General features: G+C 53.6%; 8 protein-coding genes across 8 annotated transcripts; 5 read left to right on the top strand and 3 right to left on the bottom strand.

Moving 5' to 3' along the window:
• The first annotated feature begins 189 nt into the window (after positions 1–189).
• GLOTRDRAFT_115655 (cytochrome c and c1 heme-lyase) lies at positions 190–1,341 on the top strand. The gene is made up of 3 exons (XM_007866928.1): positions 190–674; positions 735–839; positions 889–1,341. Exons 1-3 carry the CDS (start codon positions 223–225, stop codon positions 1,121–1,123), a joined length of 792 nt encoding a protein of 263 aa, XP_007865119.1. The 5' UTR covers positions 190–222; the 3' UTR covers positions 1,124–1,341.
• A 144-nt stretch (positions 1,342–1,485) lies between these two features.
• GLOTRDRAFT_75016 (TIM44 subunit of mitochondria import inner membrane translocase) lies at positions 1,486–3,332 on the top strand (the record flags this gene model as incomplete). The annotated part of the gene is made up of 7 exons (XM_007866927.1): positions 1,486–1,776; positions 1,831–1,962; positions 2,026–2,261; positions 2,310–2,652; positions 2,705–2,794; positions 2,855–3,064; positions 3,120–3,332. 7 exons carry the CDS (start codon positions 1,486–1,488, stop codon positions 3,150–3,152), a joined length of 1,335 nt encoding a protein of 444 aa, XP_007865118.1. The 3' UTR covers positions 3,153–3,332.
• Positions 3,333–3,602: 270 nt separating this feature from the next.
• Positions 3,603–4,190, top strand: GLOTRDRAFT_40207 (methionine sulfoxide reductase B; the record flags this gene model as incomplete). The annotated part of the gene is made up of 4 exons (XM_007866633.1): positions 3,603–3,674; positions 3,729–3,888; positions 3,954–4,079; positions 4,138–4,190. 4 exons carry the CDS (start codon positions 3,603–3,605, stop codon positions 4,188–4,190), a joined length of 411 nt encoding a protein of 136 aa, XP_007864824.1.
• A 1,906-nt stretch (positions 4,191–6,096) lies between these two features.
• GLOTRDRAFT_75010 (actin filament-coating protein tropomyosin) lies at positions 6,097–6,986 on the bottom strand. The gene is made up of 4 exons (XM_007866926.1): positions 6,916–6,986; positions 6,561–6,865; positions 6,418–6,508; positions 6,097–6,348 (listed from the first exon to the last, which is right to left on the bottom strand). Exons 1-4 carry the CDS (start codon positions 6,931–6,933, stop codon positions 6,277–6,279), a joined length of 486 nt encoding a protein of 161 aa, XP_007865117.1. The 5' UTR covers positions 6,934–6,986; the 3' UTR covers positions 6,097–6,276.
• Positions 6,987–7,119: 133 nt separating this feature from the next.
• On the top strand, positions 7,120–9,264 carry GLOTRDRAFT_128320 (uncharacterized protein; the record flags this gene model as incomplete). Its single annotated transcript, XM_007867265.1, has 11 exons — positions 7,120–7,144; positions 7,191–7,218; positions 7,271–7,365; positions 7,456–7,610; positions 7,828–7,993; positions 8,051–8,249; positions 8,310–8,637; positions 8,691–8,780; positions 8,841–8,924; positions 8,985–9,116; positions 9,181–9,264. The coding sequence occupies 11 exons, from the start codon at positions 7,120–7,122 to the stop codon at positions 9,262–9,264; spliced, it is 1,386 nt and encodes a 461-aa protein (XP_007865456.1).
• Positions 9,265–9,546: 282 nt separating this feature from the next.
• GLOTRDRAFT_128319 (uncharacterized protein) lies at positions 9,547–11,702 on the bottom strand (the record flags this gene model as incomplete). Its single annotated transcript, XM_007867266.1, has 9 exons — positions 9,547–9,720; positions 9,776–9,846; positions 9,904–10,049; positions 10,108–10,456; positions 10,510–11,154; positions 11,217–11,264; positions 11,317–11,403; positions 11,521–11,575; positions 11,637–11,702. 9 exons carry the CDS (start codon positions 11,700–11,702, stop codon positions 9,547–9,549), a joined length of 1,641 nt encoding a protein of 546 aa, XP_007865457.1.
• Positions 11,703–11,822: 120 nt separating this feature from the next.
• On the top strand, positions 11,823–12,339 carry GLOTRDRAFT_128318 (uncharacterized protein; the record flags this gene model as incomplete). Its single annotated transcript, XM_007866925.1, has 2 exons — positions 11,823–11,859; positions 11,909–12,339. The coding sequence occupies 2 exons, from the start codon at positions 11,823–11,825 to the stop codon at positions 12,337–12,339; spliced, it is 468 nt and encodes a 155-aa protein (XP_007865116.1).
• Positions 12,340–12,378: 39 nt separating this feature from the next.
• On the bottom strand, positions 12,379–15,435 carry GLOTRDRAFT_105293 (uncharacterized protein; the record flags this gene model as incomplete). The annotated part of the gene is made up of 13 exons (XM_007867274.1): positions 12,379–12,477; positions 12,528–13,085; positions 13,134–13,226; positions 13,284–13,421; positions 13,469–13,858; positions 13,910–14,191; positions 14,249–14,482; positions 14,532–14,898; positions 14,952–15,052; positions 15,106–15,168; positions 15,224–15,243; positions 15,298–15,376; positions 15,424–15,435. The coding sequence occupies 13 exons, from the start codon at positions 15,433–15,435 to the stop codon at positions 12,379–12,381; spliced, it is 2,436 nt and encodes an 811-aa protein (XP_007865465.1).
• Positions 15,436–16,089: the final 654 nt, after the last annotated feature.

Below are 16,089 nucleotides of genomic sequence, written 5' to 3'. Positions count from 1 at the left end.
GATGAGCAGAGTACGGGGTATCTGAAAGAGGGTGCACAACTGTACGCGGTTGGCCAAAGAAAGAGCGTCAACGTCGGAGGATTCTTGTGGAATCAAACATACATGTTGAGGGTCATCCAAGAAGCGACGACGTTGATTGGCTGCCACCGGCGACACGTGATCGACGGGGCCCTCCGGAGAGACATCCCTGCAGTGTTTTGTGGTCTGCCACAACATCGCACAATGGGCCAGACAGCGTCGCAGCCCCTCGCCTCGTCGTCCGCGGTGCCCTCGGGCTGCCCCATGCATCAGAAAGCTCCCGCCCCCGACGCCCCCGCCAAATGCCCCGTTGACCACAAAGCTCTTGCTTCCTCGTCCTCGTCCGCCGCACCCGCCGCCTGCCCCGTCTCCCATGACTCTCTGTCTCCGCTGAACCAGATGCCCGTCCTCTCCCAAGCGCCCGCGCCCAACCAGTCCGTCGCCCTCCCCACCGATCGCACGCTCTCTTCCATACCAAAGGCCGACGACCAGAACGCCAAGTGGGAGTACCCCAGCCCGCAGCAGTTCTACAACGCCCTCGTCCGCAAGGGCTGGGAGACGCCCGAGGAGCACGTTGAGACGATGGTCCAGATACATAACTTTCTCAACGAGAGGGCGTGGGATGAGGTCTTGAGGTGGGAGAGGGAGTATCACGGGTGAGTTTCGGTCTGGTTGTTTTTTTCGTCAACGCTAACATTGGATGATGCTATGAGTAGCGACGACAACGTGCAGCTTGCGCGGTTCATGGGCAAGCCGGGTACGCTCTCCCCCAAGGCGAGGTTAATGCAGTTTGCGGGCTGGCTCCTACCCACCCGTTTCAGGTACGCACTCCCCATACATATCGAATATCATCTCTCTCATTCCCTGCAGCTCCGAACCACCCTTTGACCGACATGACTGGCTCATCCACCGCCCCCGCACCAACGAGTCCGTCCGCTACGTGATCGACTACTACTCTGCCCCGCCCGAGCCCGACGGGTCGCCTGTGTTCAGTTTGGATGTTCGACCTGCGCTGGATAACTGGTCGGGCATTAGGATGCGGATAGGTGACCTGACGGAGGGGGTGTGGAAGAGGGAGCGGCAGCGTGAGGAGAGGAGGGCATGAGGGCGCGTTTATATTATATTCGGTTAGTTTTGTAATCCTTTGTTAGACGTGTTTGTGGGTGGTATAGACGACTACGGAGCACAGATAATTACATCCTGAGGGAGTTTGAACCTTTGGGTGCAACGCGGGAGATTGTGCAGGGATTGTGGCACGTCTGAGGTCTAACTCCCGCATCAGTAATTGCATTTAGATTCGAATATACTGTGTTTGCCACTGACAGTGAACAGTCGATTCTTTGAGATTATGGTTGTAGAACAGAACCCGGAGCGTAACCCCGGGAAGTGCCGACGTGCTGTCGATCACACATTCGTCCGAACATTTTCGAACCCGGCTGTGACGCAGCCCTCCTCGCCACCGTCAAAATGCTCTCGCAGCAGCTCAGACGCTCTCTCCTCTCTGCGCGCGCCCACTCCCGCCCTCTGCGCGTCTCGTCCGCGCGCTTCAACCGACCCCAGGTCCTCTTCCACTCGTCTGCCCGCCGGCAGGACGAGCTGCCCAAGTCCCCCTTCCAGACGTTCGTGGATGTGCTCAAGGACGAGCTGCGAAAGAACAGGGAGCTTCAGGAGAATGTGAAGCAGCTCCAGGGCGAGGTGGACAAGTTCCAGGACGCCGAGGCCATGCGCAAGGCGAGGGCGGCCTACGAGCGTGCACGGGTATGTCCATGGGTCTTTCGTGTGCGGGGTGGAATGCTGACGCGGGTGGGGTAGTTGACGTCGAGTATCAAAGAGAACCCCCGGCTGCGCGCAGCTGCAGAGGAGCTGAGAAAGGCGGGCGTAAAGGTCGGCGACGCGGTCTCGGAGGCGCTAAAGACGATGGAGGAGAGCGAGATTATGCGTGCAGTGAGTTACGCCTCTGATCCTCGGCTGTCCAGCTAGTGTGACCCGATCTTCTGTCAAACTCAGATCTCCCGTGCGTCCTCGGCAGTGTCGGACTCGGTCGCATCCGCGACGGAGCCCATCCGCAAGACGGCCGCGTACAAGACGCTCGCGGAGACGCTCACAGACGCGCTGGATGACAGTTTCAGCGCGAAGCACGCGGGGTTCGAGGAGAAGGAGGCGCGGCGGCGGCGGAGGCAGGCGCGCCTCGCCAAGGCCGGCAAGGAGGGGCGGATGGGGAAGCGGGTGCAGGCCGACCCCGAGTGCGTCTTCCGTCTCTCCTGCTCACGCTGTGTCTGACGCCCGCGCAGGGCAGGGGCGTCCGTCGTGCTGCACGCGTCCGCGAACCGCGAGAGCACCTGGGCGCGCCTGAAGGAGACGAACCCGCTCTTCCAGCGCCTAAACGCGCTCGGCGAGGTGTTCAACGAGAGCGAGAATCCCGTGCTCTCGGCCATTCGCGGCGTGAGGGATACCGTGCGCGGGTGGTTCGACGAGACGGAGTTTGCGCAGGTGATGCGGATGATGAAGGTCATGGACCCTGCGTTTACAAGGGAGGGTTTCGAGCGCGAGCTGAGGGAGTATATTGTGCCGGAGGTGGTAGATGCGTATTTGAGCGCGGATAGGGAGGCACTGAGGGCGTGGTGCGGGGAGGCGGTGAGGTCTGCTTTTGGGGTGTGGGTTTATGGGTTTGCTGATAGTGCGGCAGACGTATAACGTGCTCTGGGCTACGATGGAGCAGTACCTAAAACAAGGTCTGATATCTGACAGCAAAGTGCTGGATATCCGACAAGTAGATGTACGTCCGTCCTTCCTTTTCCCTTGTATGCCCCCTCGGACCACTAACCCTACAATCCAGATCACGTCCGCGAAAATGCTGGAAAATAACATTCCGGTGTTCGTAGTGACGTTCGCAACGCAGGAGGTGCTGCTCTTCCGGAATGCGCTCTCGAGGGAGGTCGTCGTGGGCGCTGAGGACCGGGTCGAACAGTGTCATTACGCTGCGGTGATCACGAGGGTGGAGGAGGAGATTGGGAATGAGCTCACGGACGGGTGGAAGGTGATTGAGGTGAGTATATTCCCCTTCACTGAGAATGCGGCTCGGCGCTGATGGATTTGCGCAGATGGCCCGGAGATCTGCTCGGGCGTATCTATGAGCGCGCAGGGCGGCTGCATCGCCCTGCATATTTGCTGACTGCTCCTTCCTATCCCTGGGAGAGGGCAACAAAACAACCACCACCACTCACGACCAGATTATATTATTGTTGCATAACCACGTATAGATAGTACCCTTGCATCCACTAATTGCATTCACTGACTTTGGAGTGCAACCTGGGATCCTGGGGTCTTGCTGGGGTCATCGCTTGACCTTCGATCGCGATCGAGAGTCACGTGCAGATGAGGTCATGCATCCCCGATATTGCCACTGGTGTTTGTGAGCAGCGTTGTAAGGCTTTATGCTATCAGCCTCCTCAAAGCTACCGCTGTTTCTTCACTCACTGCCTCAGCGTACTGGTTCTAGTATAAGAGCGGCCAGCTTTTCTGCTTTTGCAAGAGGTCCATCAAGAACACAGATATTCAAGACGGGGAACCAAACCTCGAGAAGCATGTCGGATTCTGCTAGTTTCCCCAAGGGCAAGCCAGATAGCGAGTGGCGAGCCATTCTCTCACCGGAGCAGGTGTGTTCACTCGGTGCCAGTGCAATGGCAGTGATGGCCGATGTATAAATGCAGTTCCGAGTGCTCCGCCAGAAGGGCACGGAGCCGGCATATACGGGCAAGTATGAGAAGTTCAAGGGCGAGGGCGTGTACACCTGCGCCGGGTGCGGGACACCGCTGTACAAGAGCACAACCAAGTTTGACAGCGGTTGCGGGTGGCCCGCGTTCTTCGATGGTATGTAGCACAAACTGCCTGTGATTTTGATGTCAGAGCCCTGATGTTATACGCGATGTCGCTAGCTATACCTGGTGCGATAAACCGCCACACGGACAGGTCGTTTGGGATGGAGAGGACGGAGATTACCTGTGCGGCTTGTGGGGGTCATCTTGGGCACGTGTTCAAGGGGGAAGGGTTCCCGACGCCTAGTATGTTGTCTGTCAGTCTTTTCTATGGACATTTATCCATCTCACGTACCGTACTCAGCTGATGAGCGTCACTGCGTCAATTCGATCTCTCTGAACTTCAAGGAAGAGTGATTGCGCGTATGAAGCATGGGAATTCCCTAGTGCCTAGTGTGTGTTATATTCGATGTAGCCTTATTTTTTGACGTGGAACAGTCAGTGTAATTCCATAATATCGCCCGAGGGGGTTTCGGGTGCTTACTGTCCTTTGTGCACACGGGTTTGGAGTGTCCAAAGCCTTGGCTCCGGCGAGGTTAAAATTGAAGCTATCCGGAATATCCTACTGCGAGGAGCCAATCCTTGTTCTACTGAGGACAACCCCATTCCATGCGAATTATTAGGCGTTTCGTGAATGACTGTCGAAGTCGTAACCCTAACCCGACGAAAGGTAGACTTTGTACGGTTCAATCCGGTCGACAGCAACTTGAACTACAGTCGACTTTGCCTTAATCCATACACATTAGCCTGCAAGGGGGCCAAATGGCGGATGATACTAAATTTTTGCTGCTGGAACTCACAATTCATAAGAACCCATCCACGGACCGGTACGGGTTTTTTGGTTCTCATGAAATCGCTATCAAGAGTCTCCGCATCAAAAAGACACCGCTGCGTTTGTGCAAAAGGTTAGATTTCTTCCTGAAAAGTATAATAGGCGATGGTTCAATTCTGACCAACGAGGTCGGCCTTCGCCAAGGGATCAATAATCTTATCTAGGTTGAGCCAGGTCAATATCAGCAAATTCAGAGAGGTCCTCATGATGGAGCGGGACTGAGCTTTGCATTCAAGTTATCGTGGACTGGATGCCGCACGGGAATATCACCAACTATGTCAGAAATACTCCGAGTGCCTCCAAGGAAGGCCTGGTGTGTTGAAACTCTTCGCATTCATCCTGGCCATTAATAAAGCGGCGCCCAGATAAGCCAGGTCGCGCCCGGACTAGAGTATCTGAATGTTAAGGACGTCATCCATGGGGACCCGAAAGGCGTAAGTCTTAAGTCGCATGCCCTCATAATAAAAGATACCAAGATAATGGCATATCTCCATAGGACAACGTCCTAGTTGACAAGCGAAGCTCAGTAAAGCCGTAGATATAGCGGATTTATAGAAATTGCGTGAGGCGGACAGCGGGTGGTTCAAGTCTTTGGACCTTTTGGGTCTGCTAGAGAACACAGTCACGGTAGTCATCGCCCTCTCCACAACTGTTGGCGGCACGCCCAGATCGCCTGAAAGTCTCATCCCTTACGAGTTCGGGAGGACTAGCTCGAAGTCTTGAAGCGCGAGTGACGTCTGGGCATTTACGAGGTGAGTTCCACCATCGCCGTTACTGACGACAGACAAATTTGATATACGCTGGCCTAAGACATATCATGAATTTTCGGGATGTGGCCCGATCATGGGGATCATTGAAGATTTCGTCCCGGAGAAACATGGCGAGATACCGATTTCTATCTGTGTGGCTCTCCAGGAGTGCTGGGAGTGGAACCCATAGCATCGTCCCAATATCACTTGGATGGAAAGGGTGGAGCAATTCAGCTTGATGCACATACAGGCCCTCCACTTGTGTAACTTTGGCAAGGAGGTATACTTGGACACTCGTGAGGTACACCGGCCCGGAGATTGGACGTGATATTTAACGTCTTCCCCCGCCTGCGGCCTGTGGTGGGTCAAACTTACACTGAGGTCCTATGGAATGAACGGGATACGAGAATTATGAGGGACATGGCTTGCAGTAACCACGAACCTATTAGTGGTGTCAGACAACGTCTTGGAATCAGGTGGCGACGGTACTGAAGGGTCGGACGAGTGATAGATCTGTTCTGAGGGACATGTTCACGTAGACCAACGAACAAGACGGAAGCGCAACATTCACTACTGACCATAAATCTTACCTGGCCCACAATCGAGGGTTGGAAGGCCTTGATATATATTCTCCGCATTGCAAGTTGTAGGCTTCCGCATATCCCTCTCACTTTGCATATCACGAGCACTGCTGTTCACGGCTACACTGCTTGATATTGATGGAGATGACATTCCGAAAGAGATATTACGAAGCAAGCCATAGCGATATAGATCGTACAGAATCGTGTAGGCAACGTCACGGTTATAACGGGAGAGCGATGCAAGCGGGTATGGAGGCGGATGACAGGGGAACCTTGGCAGATCAGAGCCCTTCCATATTCTGCACAAGCTCGTCCAACTCTGCCTTCGATGCCTTGTACTTCTCTTGGGCTTCCTGCAATGGGGAGACGTCGTGGTGATGAATCAGAGCGCGACCAAAGAGCAAATCGTGAAGAGCACACACCTCGTATTTCTTCTCCCATTGATCACGTTCCTGCTCAAGACGTTGCACTTGACGTTCAAAGTGCTCCGCCTTGACATCCACCTGCCGCAGCCTGTGTGAAGCAAGATAAGGAGTCGAATTATGTCGATGTGGCAAGCACGCACTTCTCTACCGTCTCCTTGACGTTCTTCTCAGCCGCATCAAGCTCTTCTTCTAGGAGCTGGATCTTCCTCTGCAGACCCTCATTCGTTGTCTTTGAATGTTCGCCCTCCTCCTGCGCAGATTTAGCCTCGGCGAGCTTGGCCTCCGCTTTCTCGAGATCAGCATCCATGACACTGAGCTTGTGCTGAAGAGACGTGATCTCTTGGTCCCTCTCGAGAATCATTTGCTCATATTTCTTGTTCTTGGCTTCCGCCTCCTCAGCACGAGCAACTGCTGCGTCCGCCTCGGCGCGCAGGGAGTTGAGTTTCTAGCTAGGGATCAGCAAGATCAGTCACATAGACGCAGGACACTATGTACCTCCTTGATCTTCTCCATTATGAGCGGCTATGAGTGACGGTCGAAGGAAATCAAGACGAGTAGAGCGGCGGTCGAGAGGCAGGGTTAAGTGGCCGGACTCAGTGAAACAGGAAGGGGAACACGTGACCGGGCGCGGCCATAATAGAGCAGTCATATCCTCGGCGCCATCCCACACATCTGCTGCCTCTTTCATTTCCGTCCTTCATGGCAAACCCTGTCCCGCAAGAAGGTATGCGTTGCTGAAACGAACTGGGGCATTGCTGAACGCTGTCTAGAGCTTCCCATACTCGAGGCAGTCGTGAAGTGCGTACGCAGAGCACGTCTCTCCTCATGGCGCGTCTGACGTCCGAAATAGCATCCGTAACCGTCTTACTGCTCTCAAGAAGGATCGCGGGGAGTATATCAAGCCTTCCGACGTCAATGCCCTCTATCAGCAAATTGTAAAGCAAGGTGCGTGCCCGCTAGTCTATCCTCATCCACCGGCATACCGCTACATACAGGATCTATATCTGTGCTGGTTCTAATGATGAAGGAGTGCAGTGACAAAGCTCAACGATGTCCGAGACGACAATAGCAACAGCAACAGGCTGGACACCTTGCTTGCCGACGTGTTCAACCTGCTCAGCTTGTTCTATCTCACCATCGGCAAGACCAAGGAGTGTCCAGCCACATATTCTCAAATTGCCTCTATGCGGGTTAGTATTCCTCTACATGCCTTGTCGACGTTCTTCCGTTGGTATTATGTACGAGTGCGCGAGGTCTGCTCCCGTGTGTGTCTGTGGAACTTATCTACCAAGTTTCAGACGACGATGCGACCTCTAACGCTTATCTGACTCCGATGCCCCGTGTACACCGCCTATTCACCTGTGACATCCTTATTCCGAGTTCAAGTACTGACAAATGTCGGCATAGCAAATCCTCGATCATATGAATGAGTCTGCAGTCTATAATGAGTCGGACCTCAAGCCATTCCACCGACGGCTAGGCGAGCTCAGGCAGATCGTGCAGAATGATGCTCAGAGCGGCAAACACCCCGAGGCTATGATCAAGCTTCTAGAGCGGCAGCTGAACGAGTGTGGTGTGTCAACATGTCGCTTTGCCCTGACGGCGGACTTAATGCCATTGGCTCGTATAGAATCTGTTCTCCGAAATTTACAAGAGTCTTTGGCCGAGCTTTCGCCCGAGCTCCTACCTATACATGCGAAGCTCGTTGACATCCGTCGCAAGCTGGTGGCTTTGGCAGCGAAGGAGTCGTTCTCCAAGGCAGATTTGAAACCTCTCCAAGAGGAACTTCGGAAAATAGATTCGTTGAGTAGCTTCCCTTTTTTCACCTAGTCCTACGCTCACCCATGAATGCTATGTCTCTCCCCCACTCATGTTATTGCATCGTGCAGTAAACGCGTGGATGGCAAATTCCTCGGACCGGGCGGCATTGTTCCCGCTTCTCAAGCCATATGTTCATCTCTACTGGAGGAGTGTTTCGACATCGTGCAAGAGATCCGCGCACAAGAAGAGTCCAAGAATGTAGCATCGTCCCTCCGACCTATCCACGACCGACTCACCCAGATTCGCGCGGAGCTGGAGAGCCTCGTATTGACCCATCGATGGAGCCTGCGCGAGACCGATCTTTGGAACTACTCTCTCAGTCTGCAAGAAATTGACAAGATGCGTGTCGACGGTAAGTTTGTGGATTCAGAGGGGAATCGACCCGAGGGACAATATGTGGGTGGTACATTCATAGTACATATATAAAGTCTGATTCCTCCGCGGCACAGGTCTTGTTGTACCTCCTGAGGCGATGTTACGGCCTCATATACCGGCTACTATCGTCTAGCGAACCGGTTTCGGAGGAACTGATGCCTATCGTGAGTGATCGTTTTCTGAGTGAGATCCAGAGACGGCATTCTGAATAACCCACTTGATAGGCGAATAAGCTTTCCACCGTGAAGAAATGTCTGAATGAGGTCCTGAAATATGGCGGACCGTTCAGCCCCTACGATCTATATCCTGTAAGATAACAGCACACGATGCTTACCCTGTCCACCGCTGATGTTGTTTCACTTTTCCAGTATCAGCTGGCACTGCATCAGATTGACTCGATGCGTAAGGATGGCAAGTTTGTCGGAGCTGACGGCTCAATACCGGAAGGGCAAGGAATAGTCATGGCACACTTGAACGAGTGCCATGAGCTCTTGGAGATGGTGAGTTGTCTAGATCTTCACCCGTCTGAGTCGTCGCCATCTCACTGAGAACCCCTTTCGTCAGCTCAAGGAAGCAATGGAGGAAGGCGAGGATGAGGACTTTGACGAGGACCCTGGGGACATCGAAGACGATGAAACTGAGGAATAACTCCCCTCTCATTGCTTTCTTCTTGCTGGTTAGTCTGGTGAAGTGATGAAATAGCGTACGAGTATAATCCTTGAGGAAGACCATGTACATAGCAAAGTTGTAGCAAATCATGCACGTTTGCAAATCTCAACTCTGTACACTACGCGATTAAGGCATTAATTGCGAGACTTCAGTTCTAAGAGTGTGCGACCATATGGAGATGCAGGATGAGAATCGTTTTTGTATTGGGCCAACTACGCCGCCCTCCACACCCTATCTGTCCGCCATGTATACAACGCTAGTCTATGCATTGAAAGAGGAGACGTGGTCCTCGACGACCTTCTTGATCTTCTCCTCAATGTCGCCAGTGACGTTGCCCTTGGCAATCTCCTCCAGAAGAGGACCCTGACTCGAGGTCAAGTGCGAACGGAATTCGCCTTCCCACTGTGTGATCTTGTCGACGGGGATAGAGTCAAGCTGGAAGAGACATGGAATCTCGGCATACAAGCTATGATGGCAGAGTACCACTTACCAGACCGTTGACACCGGCGTAGATGATGGGGACCTGGACCTCCATGGGAAGAGGCTGGTACTGACCTTGCTCTGCAAAACATCGTGGTCAGCACAAGCATTAGCAACACGAAGAAAGTCAACACATACTCAGCAGCTCAGTCAGCCGAGCACCACGGCTCAGCAAGAAACGAGTGGAAGCGTCGAGGTCAGAACCAAACTGAGCGAAGGCAGCGACCTCACGGTACTGCGCCAAGTACAGCTTCAGGGAACCGGCAAACTTCTTCATGATCTTCCTATATATCGAAATACCTAGTGAGCACTGCTCTCGCCATTCACGATGCGAACACTTACGTCTGGGCAGCCGATCCGACACGAGACACGGACAAACCGACGTTGATAGCAGGACGGACACCACGGAAGAACAGCTCAGCCTCCAAGAAGATCTGGCCGTCTGTGATGGAAATGACGTTCGTGGGGATGTAGGCAGACACATCACCACCCTGGGTCTCAATGATGGGGAGAGCAGTGAGGGATCCTCCACCGAACTTGTCGTTCATCTTGGCGGCACGCTCGAGCAAACGGGAGTGCAAATAGAACACATCACCAGGGTAAGCCTCACGACCAGGAGGACGACGGAGCAACAGAGACATCTGCCGGTAAGCCACAGCCTGCTTCGACAAGTCGTCGTAGACGATCAAAGCTGGGCCAGGAATGAGTACATATTCTTAAATCCAAGGACGTCTTGTAACCTACCATGCTTGCCGTTATCACGGAACCATTCACCCATAGCACATCCGGAGAAAGGAGCAAGGTACTGCAGAGGCGCAGCCTCGGAAGCAGTAGCAGCGACAATGATGGAGTACTTCATGGCGTCGTTCTCCTCCAGAGTCTTGACCAATTGAGCGACGGTGGACCGCTTCTGACCAACAGCAACGTAGACACAGACGAGCTTCTTGTCCTCATCAGTGCCGTCGTTCCACCGCTTCTGGTTCAGAATGGTGTCGATAGCAACAGCAGTTTTACCGGTCTGACGGTCACCAATGATAAGCTCACGCTGGCCACGGCCAATGGGCACCATGGCGTCGATGGGCTTAATACCAGTCATCATCGGCTGGTTGACCGAACGACGAGGCAAGATACCGGGGGCCTTGAGGGCCGCACGGCGACGCTCAGAGGCCTGGATGGGACCCTTGCCGTCGATGGGGTTGCCCAGAGCATCAACGACACGGCCAAGCAAGCCAGGGCCGACGGGAACGTCGACAATCTGACCCGTACGCTTGACAGTGTCACCCTCCTTGATGGCACGATCGTTACCGAAGATGGAGACACCGACGTTGTCGGCTTCCAAGTTCAGACACATGCCGCGAACGCCGGAAGAGAATTCCACCATCTCTTCGGCTAAGGGGCAACAGAATAACATTTAATGACCGTGGCCCTTGAAAGGAATGCAAGGACCATACCCTGGACGTTTCTCAACCCGTAGACACGGGCGATACCGTCACCGACGCCTATGGGAGATACTGAGTGGGCGGGTGCTACATCAGAACTCCGATAACGTACTCAGGACGCGACCCGTCTCCTCGACATTCCCACCGAGAGAACTGCCAGAGATACGAGACTCGAGGATAGAGGAAACCTCCGATGCAGCTGATGACGTATTTCATGTACCCATCATGAGATGGACCGCGGGGCAGCGCATGGATAGGAGCAGCATGGTTAGGACTCCGTAAAGTTACCTGAGGACGACGCGCAAGTGCTACATACCAGGTTTTGCGGTAGCATAGGAGCGCGACACGACGGAGGTAACGCGGGGCACGCTCTAGGCGAACAGGGCTCATTTCAGCGGGCAGAAAGTCGCGATTTTTCGCAGAATATCGCACCTTGGTGCTAGCGGCCAGCGCCGCAGTGCGCGCCGAGTTTCTTAGGGGGGCGGCGATTCTGTGCATCGAGGACAGACGGGGTGGTATGGACGGGCGACCGGGAAAAAGAGTTTCGGTGACAACGTTCGTATATTTCCAGCTCCGCCCAAAACATGCCGCATCCTTCCGAACGCCTCCCAGCCCGCCATGCAATGGCAGCGGTCCATGTTTAATCTCCTTAAATGTATGTTTTATTCGTCTGTCTTTTATGACTGTTGCTCACTCTCTTTTAGTTCGCGGTGTGTGCCAGGCAGCGGCGAGGGCCCTGCACACGCAGCCGTCGTCGGCGGCATCCGCGCTCGCGCTCATCCGGTCGCAGCCAAACCAATATGTGATTGCCTCATTAGCCGGGAGAAAATACCTGCTCGCGCCCCGCGACCTGCTCACCGTTCCCCGGCTCAACGATGTCAGAGTCGGCGACGTTCTTGCTCTCTCCGAAATCCACGAGTTCGGGTCACGAGAATTCACGCTGCGCGGGGATCCCCTGATCCCCCAGGACGCGGTCAAAGTCGCCGCTACCGTCGTGGAACACACCAAGGGCAAGATGGAGGTCATCGTGAAGAAGAAGCGGAGAAAGGGCTACGTCAAGACCATAAAGCATAAACAGCCATACACTCGTCTCCGCATAGGGAGCATAGACGTCGCTCTACCAGACCAAGTATGATAGTCATGCATGTAATTCGAGCTACAGTTGAGTCTGCATTTAAATTTCACCCTCCTCTGGTGTCTCTTCCCTTTGCGGTGCAGGAGGCGGCGCCTGCTCTATGCCGTTTGGTGCAATCTCTGGCTCGTGCCTTGCTCTCTGGATCCGGAATGAGCGACCACAAAATTTCGATGCAACAAACGGCGCACCTTCTCTGCTCTCTCCCCAATGTCCTTGTCATCGTACACACTTCGCTCTCGCTTGTCCTTCGGTTCCTCGCGGTACACCGAAGTACTGCGTTCCCGGTATGGCCGAGGCGCACCCCCTTCGTAGGCCGTGGCATGACCAGGCGCTTCCTCCCACTCTCTTCCCCCACTGTAAGACCCTCGCCTGTCTTTCCGTTTGCCATCCCTTTCCCTGTCCAACTCCTGTTCCCGGTAGTGTTTTGAAGACCGGTAATACTCTCTGTCTTTATCCTTATCCTTCCCATAGTCCCTCTCCCTCTCCCGGTCGCGATCGCGGTAGTCTCGAGATGAACGGTGGGAGCCATGTTCATAATCATCGTAGCCTCTGTGGTGGTGCCTCGAACCGCGAGGCTCGTGTTCCTTCTCTCGCTCGCGGTGCGGTTCTCGCTCCCTTTCTCTCTTCCTATCACGCTCCTCGTCCTTGTCACGTTCCTCACGGTGGTCCCTGCTGGAGGGTTCTTTGCGCTTCCGACTGGTAGTCGATCCACCATCTTCCGACGCCTCCTTGTCACGCAGACGTTCCTACTAGATGATGAGCAACTGGTGACATTCGAGTGATGATTGATGCACCTTCTGCCTCTTGATGAATTTGGCGAACGCAGCCCTCCTACCTTCATCCTCCAGAGCTTTATATTCGGGAAGGTTCTCCATGAGAGGTACAGCCTATGTAGCCGCGCATTAGTTTAAGGTACCCACATGCGAAGTTGCGAAACGCATTACCTCCTCATAAGACATATTGAGATCAATTGGTTCAGGGAGCTTCCGAAGAGCGTAGCGGAGATCATCTTGCAGGTGCCGTTGTTTCCTTTCAGCACGGCGTCTCTCGTCTTCTTGCTTCTTAACAGCTTGGTCACGTAACTATGAACGTTGTCAGCAGTTGCGTTCCAGCTCTCATATGTACTCACAGTTTTGAAGATCTCTTCGAGATCCTCATTACTCAGGCTGCGGACGTCGTCATCCTCCTCACCCTTAACGACGGCTACAAATTCCTCAAGAGTTGCATTGGGAGTTACGACAAACGATTTGCTCTTGTCATCTGTTTCGGCGTTCGGGTTCTCGGTGCTCGAGGACACCTTCGCGTTGTGTCTGGTGATGGCGCCCTCGGCAATGAGCACCTTCGCATCCAGTTTCTGGTCCAAGGCGTCCACCACGTCCCAAAAGAGTTCCAGAGGATTGGAGCCGGGTTTGCCAAGCATGTTCAGATATCTCTCGTCACTGGAGAACAGCGGATAGATCGACTTCCATTTCGTCCTGGCCTTGATTTTCCCCGAGTCCGCGAGTTCCTTGAGCAAGGCCTATGTGGAGTTCGAGTCATCAGGATACGGACAGAGCAGCAATAAGCGCACCTTGAATCCCTCCCTCGCCTTGCGTTCTCTCCTAGTCTTCTCGACCTGATTTCTCCGCATTTGTTCCTCGAATTCTCGCTCTCTGACACGACTGTAGTCCTCAAACGCGAGTAGGATATCGAGAGTCGGCAGTTTCTGCAACTCAGGATCATTCTTCCACTCGTCTGATTCGAGCACCATTGCATGCGCAGTGCGCCAGCGGGTCAGGACGTCGACATCTAGCTGCTTGAACAGGCTCACGACTTTGGAGATGCTACGCGCTCTAGCAGCTCTTGTCTCTTGCTAGAAACACTATATGTAAGGGCGGTCAAGTGTACGGGGTGGCAATATGGAACGCACCACTTCCCGCTGTTTTAATTCGGCGACATATTCCTCGAAAATCAGCTTCCGCTCTGCTTCAATTTTCGCTTGCTGCCAGATGGGATGCTGAGCAAAGAGTCTATCTGCGGTAGCGAAGGTCGTATAATGAAACACAAGCGGATTGCCTTTGAGCATGTTTCGGATGGCAGGGCGTAGCTTGGATAGACGGGCTTCTCGTTCCTCCTGCTCCTTGGCCCTGAGAGCATCCGTGTACTATTGAAACATCAGTACAGCCCTGTCATACCATCAGAGTAGTGCGCACCTTCTGCCAAGCAGCTTTCTTCTCTGCGAGGGTGTTCAAGGCCTTGTACAGAGGGTCAGTGATGATGGTTCTCATAGTCTGATCCCAGGTCCAGTTAGCATCGACCCCAGCCTTCCTCAGAAGGTGCATAAAGGCCTTCTCTCCTTCCTCGTAGGTCGCGAAACCATTATGGGGGATAACAGGGTCTTCTGGGAGGTTAGGCCGCGCAGGCAAGGCACTTGGAGCCTGGAAGGGTAGTTGACCGGTGTGAAGTCCAACAGCGCCGTTGGTACCGTTGAGAGGAGGCTGCACGTTATTTGCCGTCAAGGAAAGATCAGAGCCTCCATTGTGCACTAGAGCACCTTGTACGGGAGCACCCGCTCCTGACCTGATAACAACCTCAGCCTCTCTTAGTTCGCAATGACATGGTGAAACACATACGCAGGAACCAATTGCTGCTGCTGCTTCGGCTCCTTTTCAACCTTTTCCAAGAGAAGCAACAGCTCGTCCGGCATGTCCCATTTTGACTCTTTCGTTTCAGTCTGTGTCGGAATAGGTAAGTGGCAGGGCCATCCTCAAGGGAAACGGCACCCACGTTGTAGTAGTATTTACGACCGCTAGAAAAGTATTCTTTCCATTTTGTTTGATTCAGAGCGCGCTAAGGTGGGATCGTCAGGATAACGCGGGTGGTGATACAGCTTCCATCGACGCACCTCGAAGGGGCTCTTGAGTTCTGAGACAGGTTGAAAGATGAGTCTTTGAGGTCGATGAGTCGCTGCTTTCTTACCGTCGGGCTTCTCCCATACACTCTCTTTAGTAACGGCGTTAAACCAGTACGTGCGGCCTTCAGGATTCCGGTGCTCCGTCTACGGGAGTCAGAGTCGCAACCTCGCGGAATATCAGCTAGACATACCCAGCTACTCATCGTGCTTATCAGAATGTCGACGATGGATGTTATAAAGCAGAGTGCAGGCGCCTGGCTTGCAGTCAGTGGCGAAGACAAGAGTCGCTCTTCGGAGTCCGCTCGGTGTAACGAAATGTCACGTAGCAGTCACACCAACGCACTTCATTTACAGGCAGTTATACTATAGGCGTGGCGAAATAGATCTATAACTGAGTTTGAATGATATAGTTCGGACTTCGAATTGTTCTACTGTATTCGGTAGGTGTTCTCACGCTTGTGGCACCGCATGCACATGCCATCCTCCAGCCTCCCTACCTTTTCACGACGCGTGCAAGCTTCCTACTGAAGCGATCCCATCCACAACTGTTTGTAAAATGAAAGAGATATATTTTGTTGGAGAATTTGTCCGAAAATGCGCTCTTTTGCCGCTTATGGTGCTATTTCACTCCCAAAATTGGGCCTGAAGACAGTGTTGGCGCGTCATAGTCATTATTCGTGACTGTGACCGAAATGACTTCAGTTATTACCGAAACTACTAGGTATGACCACGTGGTCACTGTAGTCACAGTCCTTTCGCTAGCAGGGCAACGGAGCTCAAAATAGCAAGGGAAGATGCGGAATGTTCCGCCGTATTAAATTTAGCGTGATGTTTCGCACGCCACGGGCAAGGATGTT

The sequence above is a fragment of the Gloeophyllum trabeum genome, assembly GCF_000344685.1.
Source record: "Gloeophyllum trabeum ATCC 11539 unplaced genomic scaffold GLOTRscaffold_00005, whole genome shotgun sequence".
Lineage (NCBI taxonomy): Eukaryota > Fungi > Basidiomycota > Agaricomycetes > Gloeophyllales > Gloeophyllaceae > Gloeophyllum > Gloeophyllum trabeum.
This window is presented reverse-complemented; position numbering and strand designations above follow the sequence as displayed.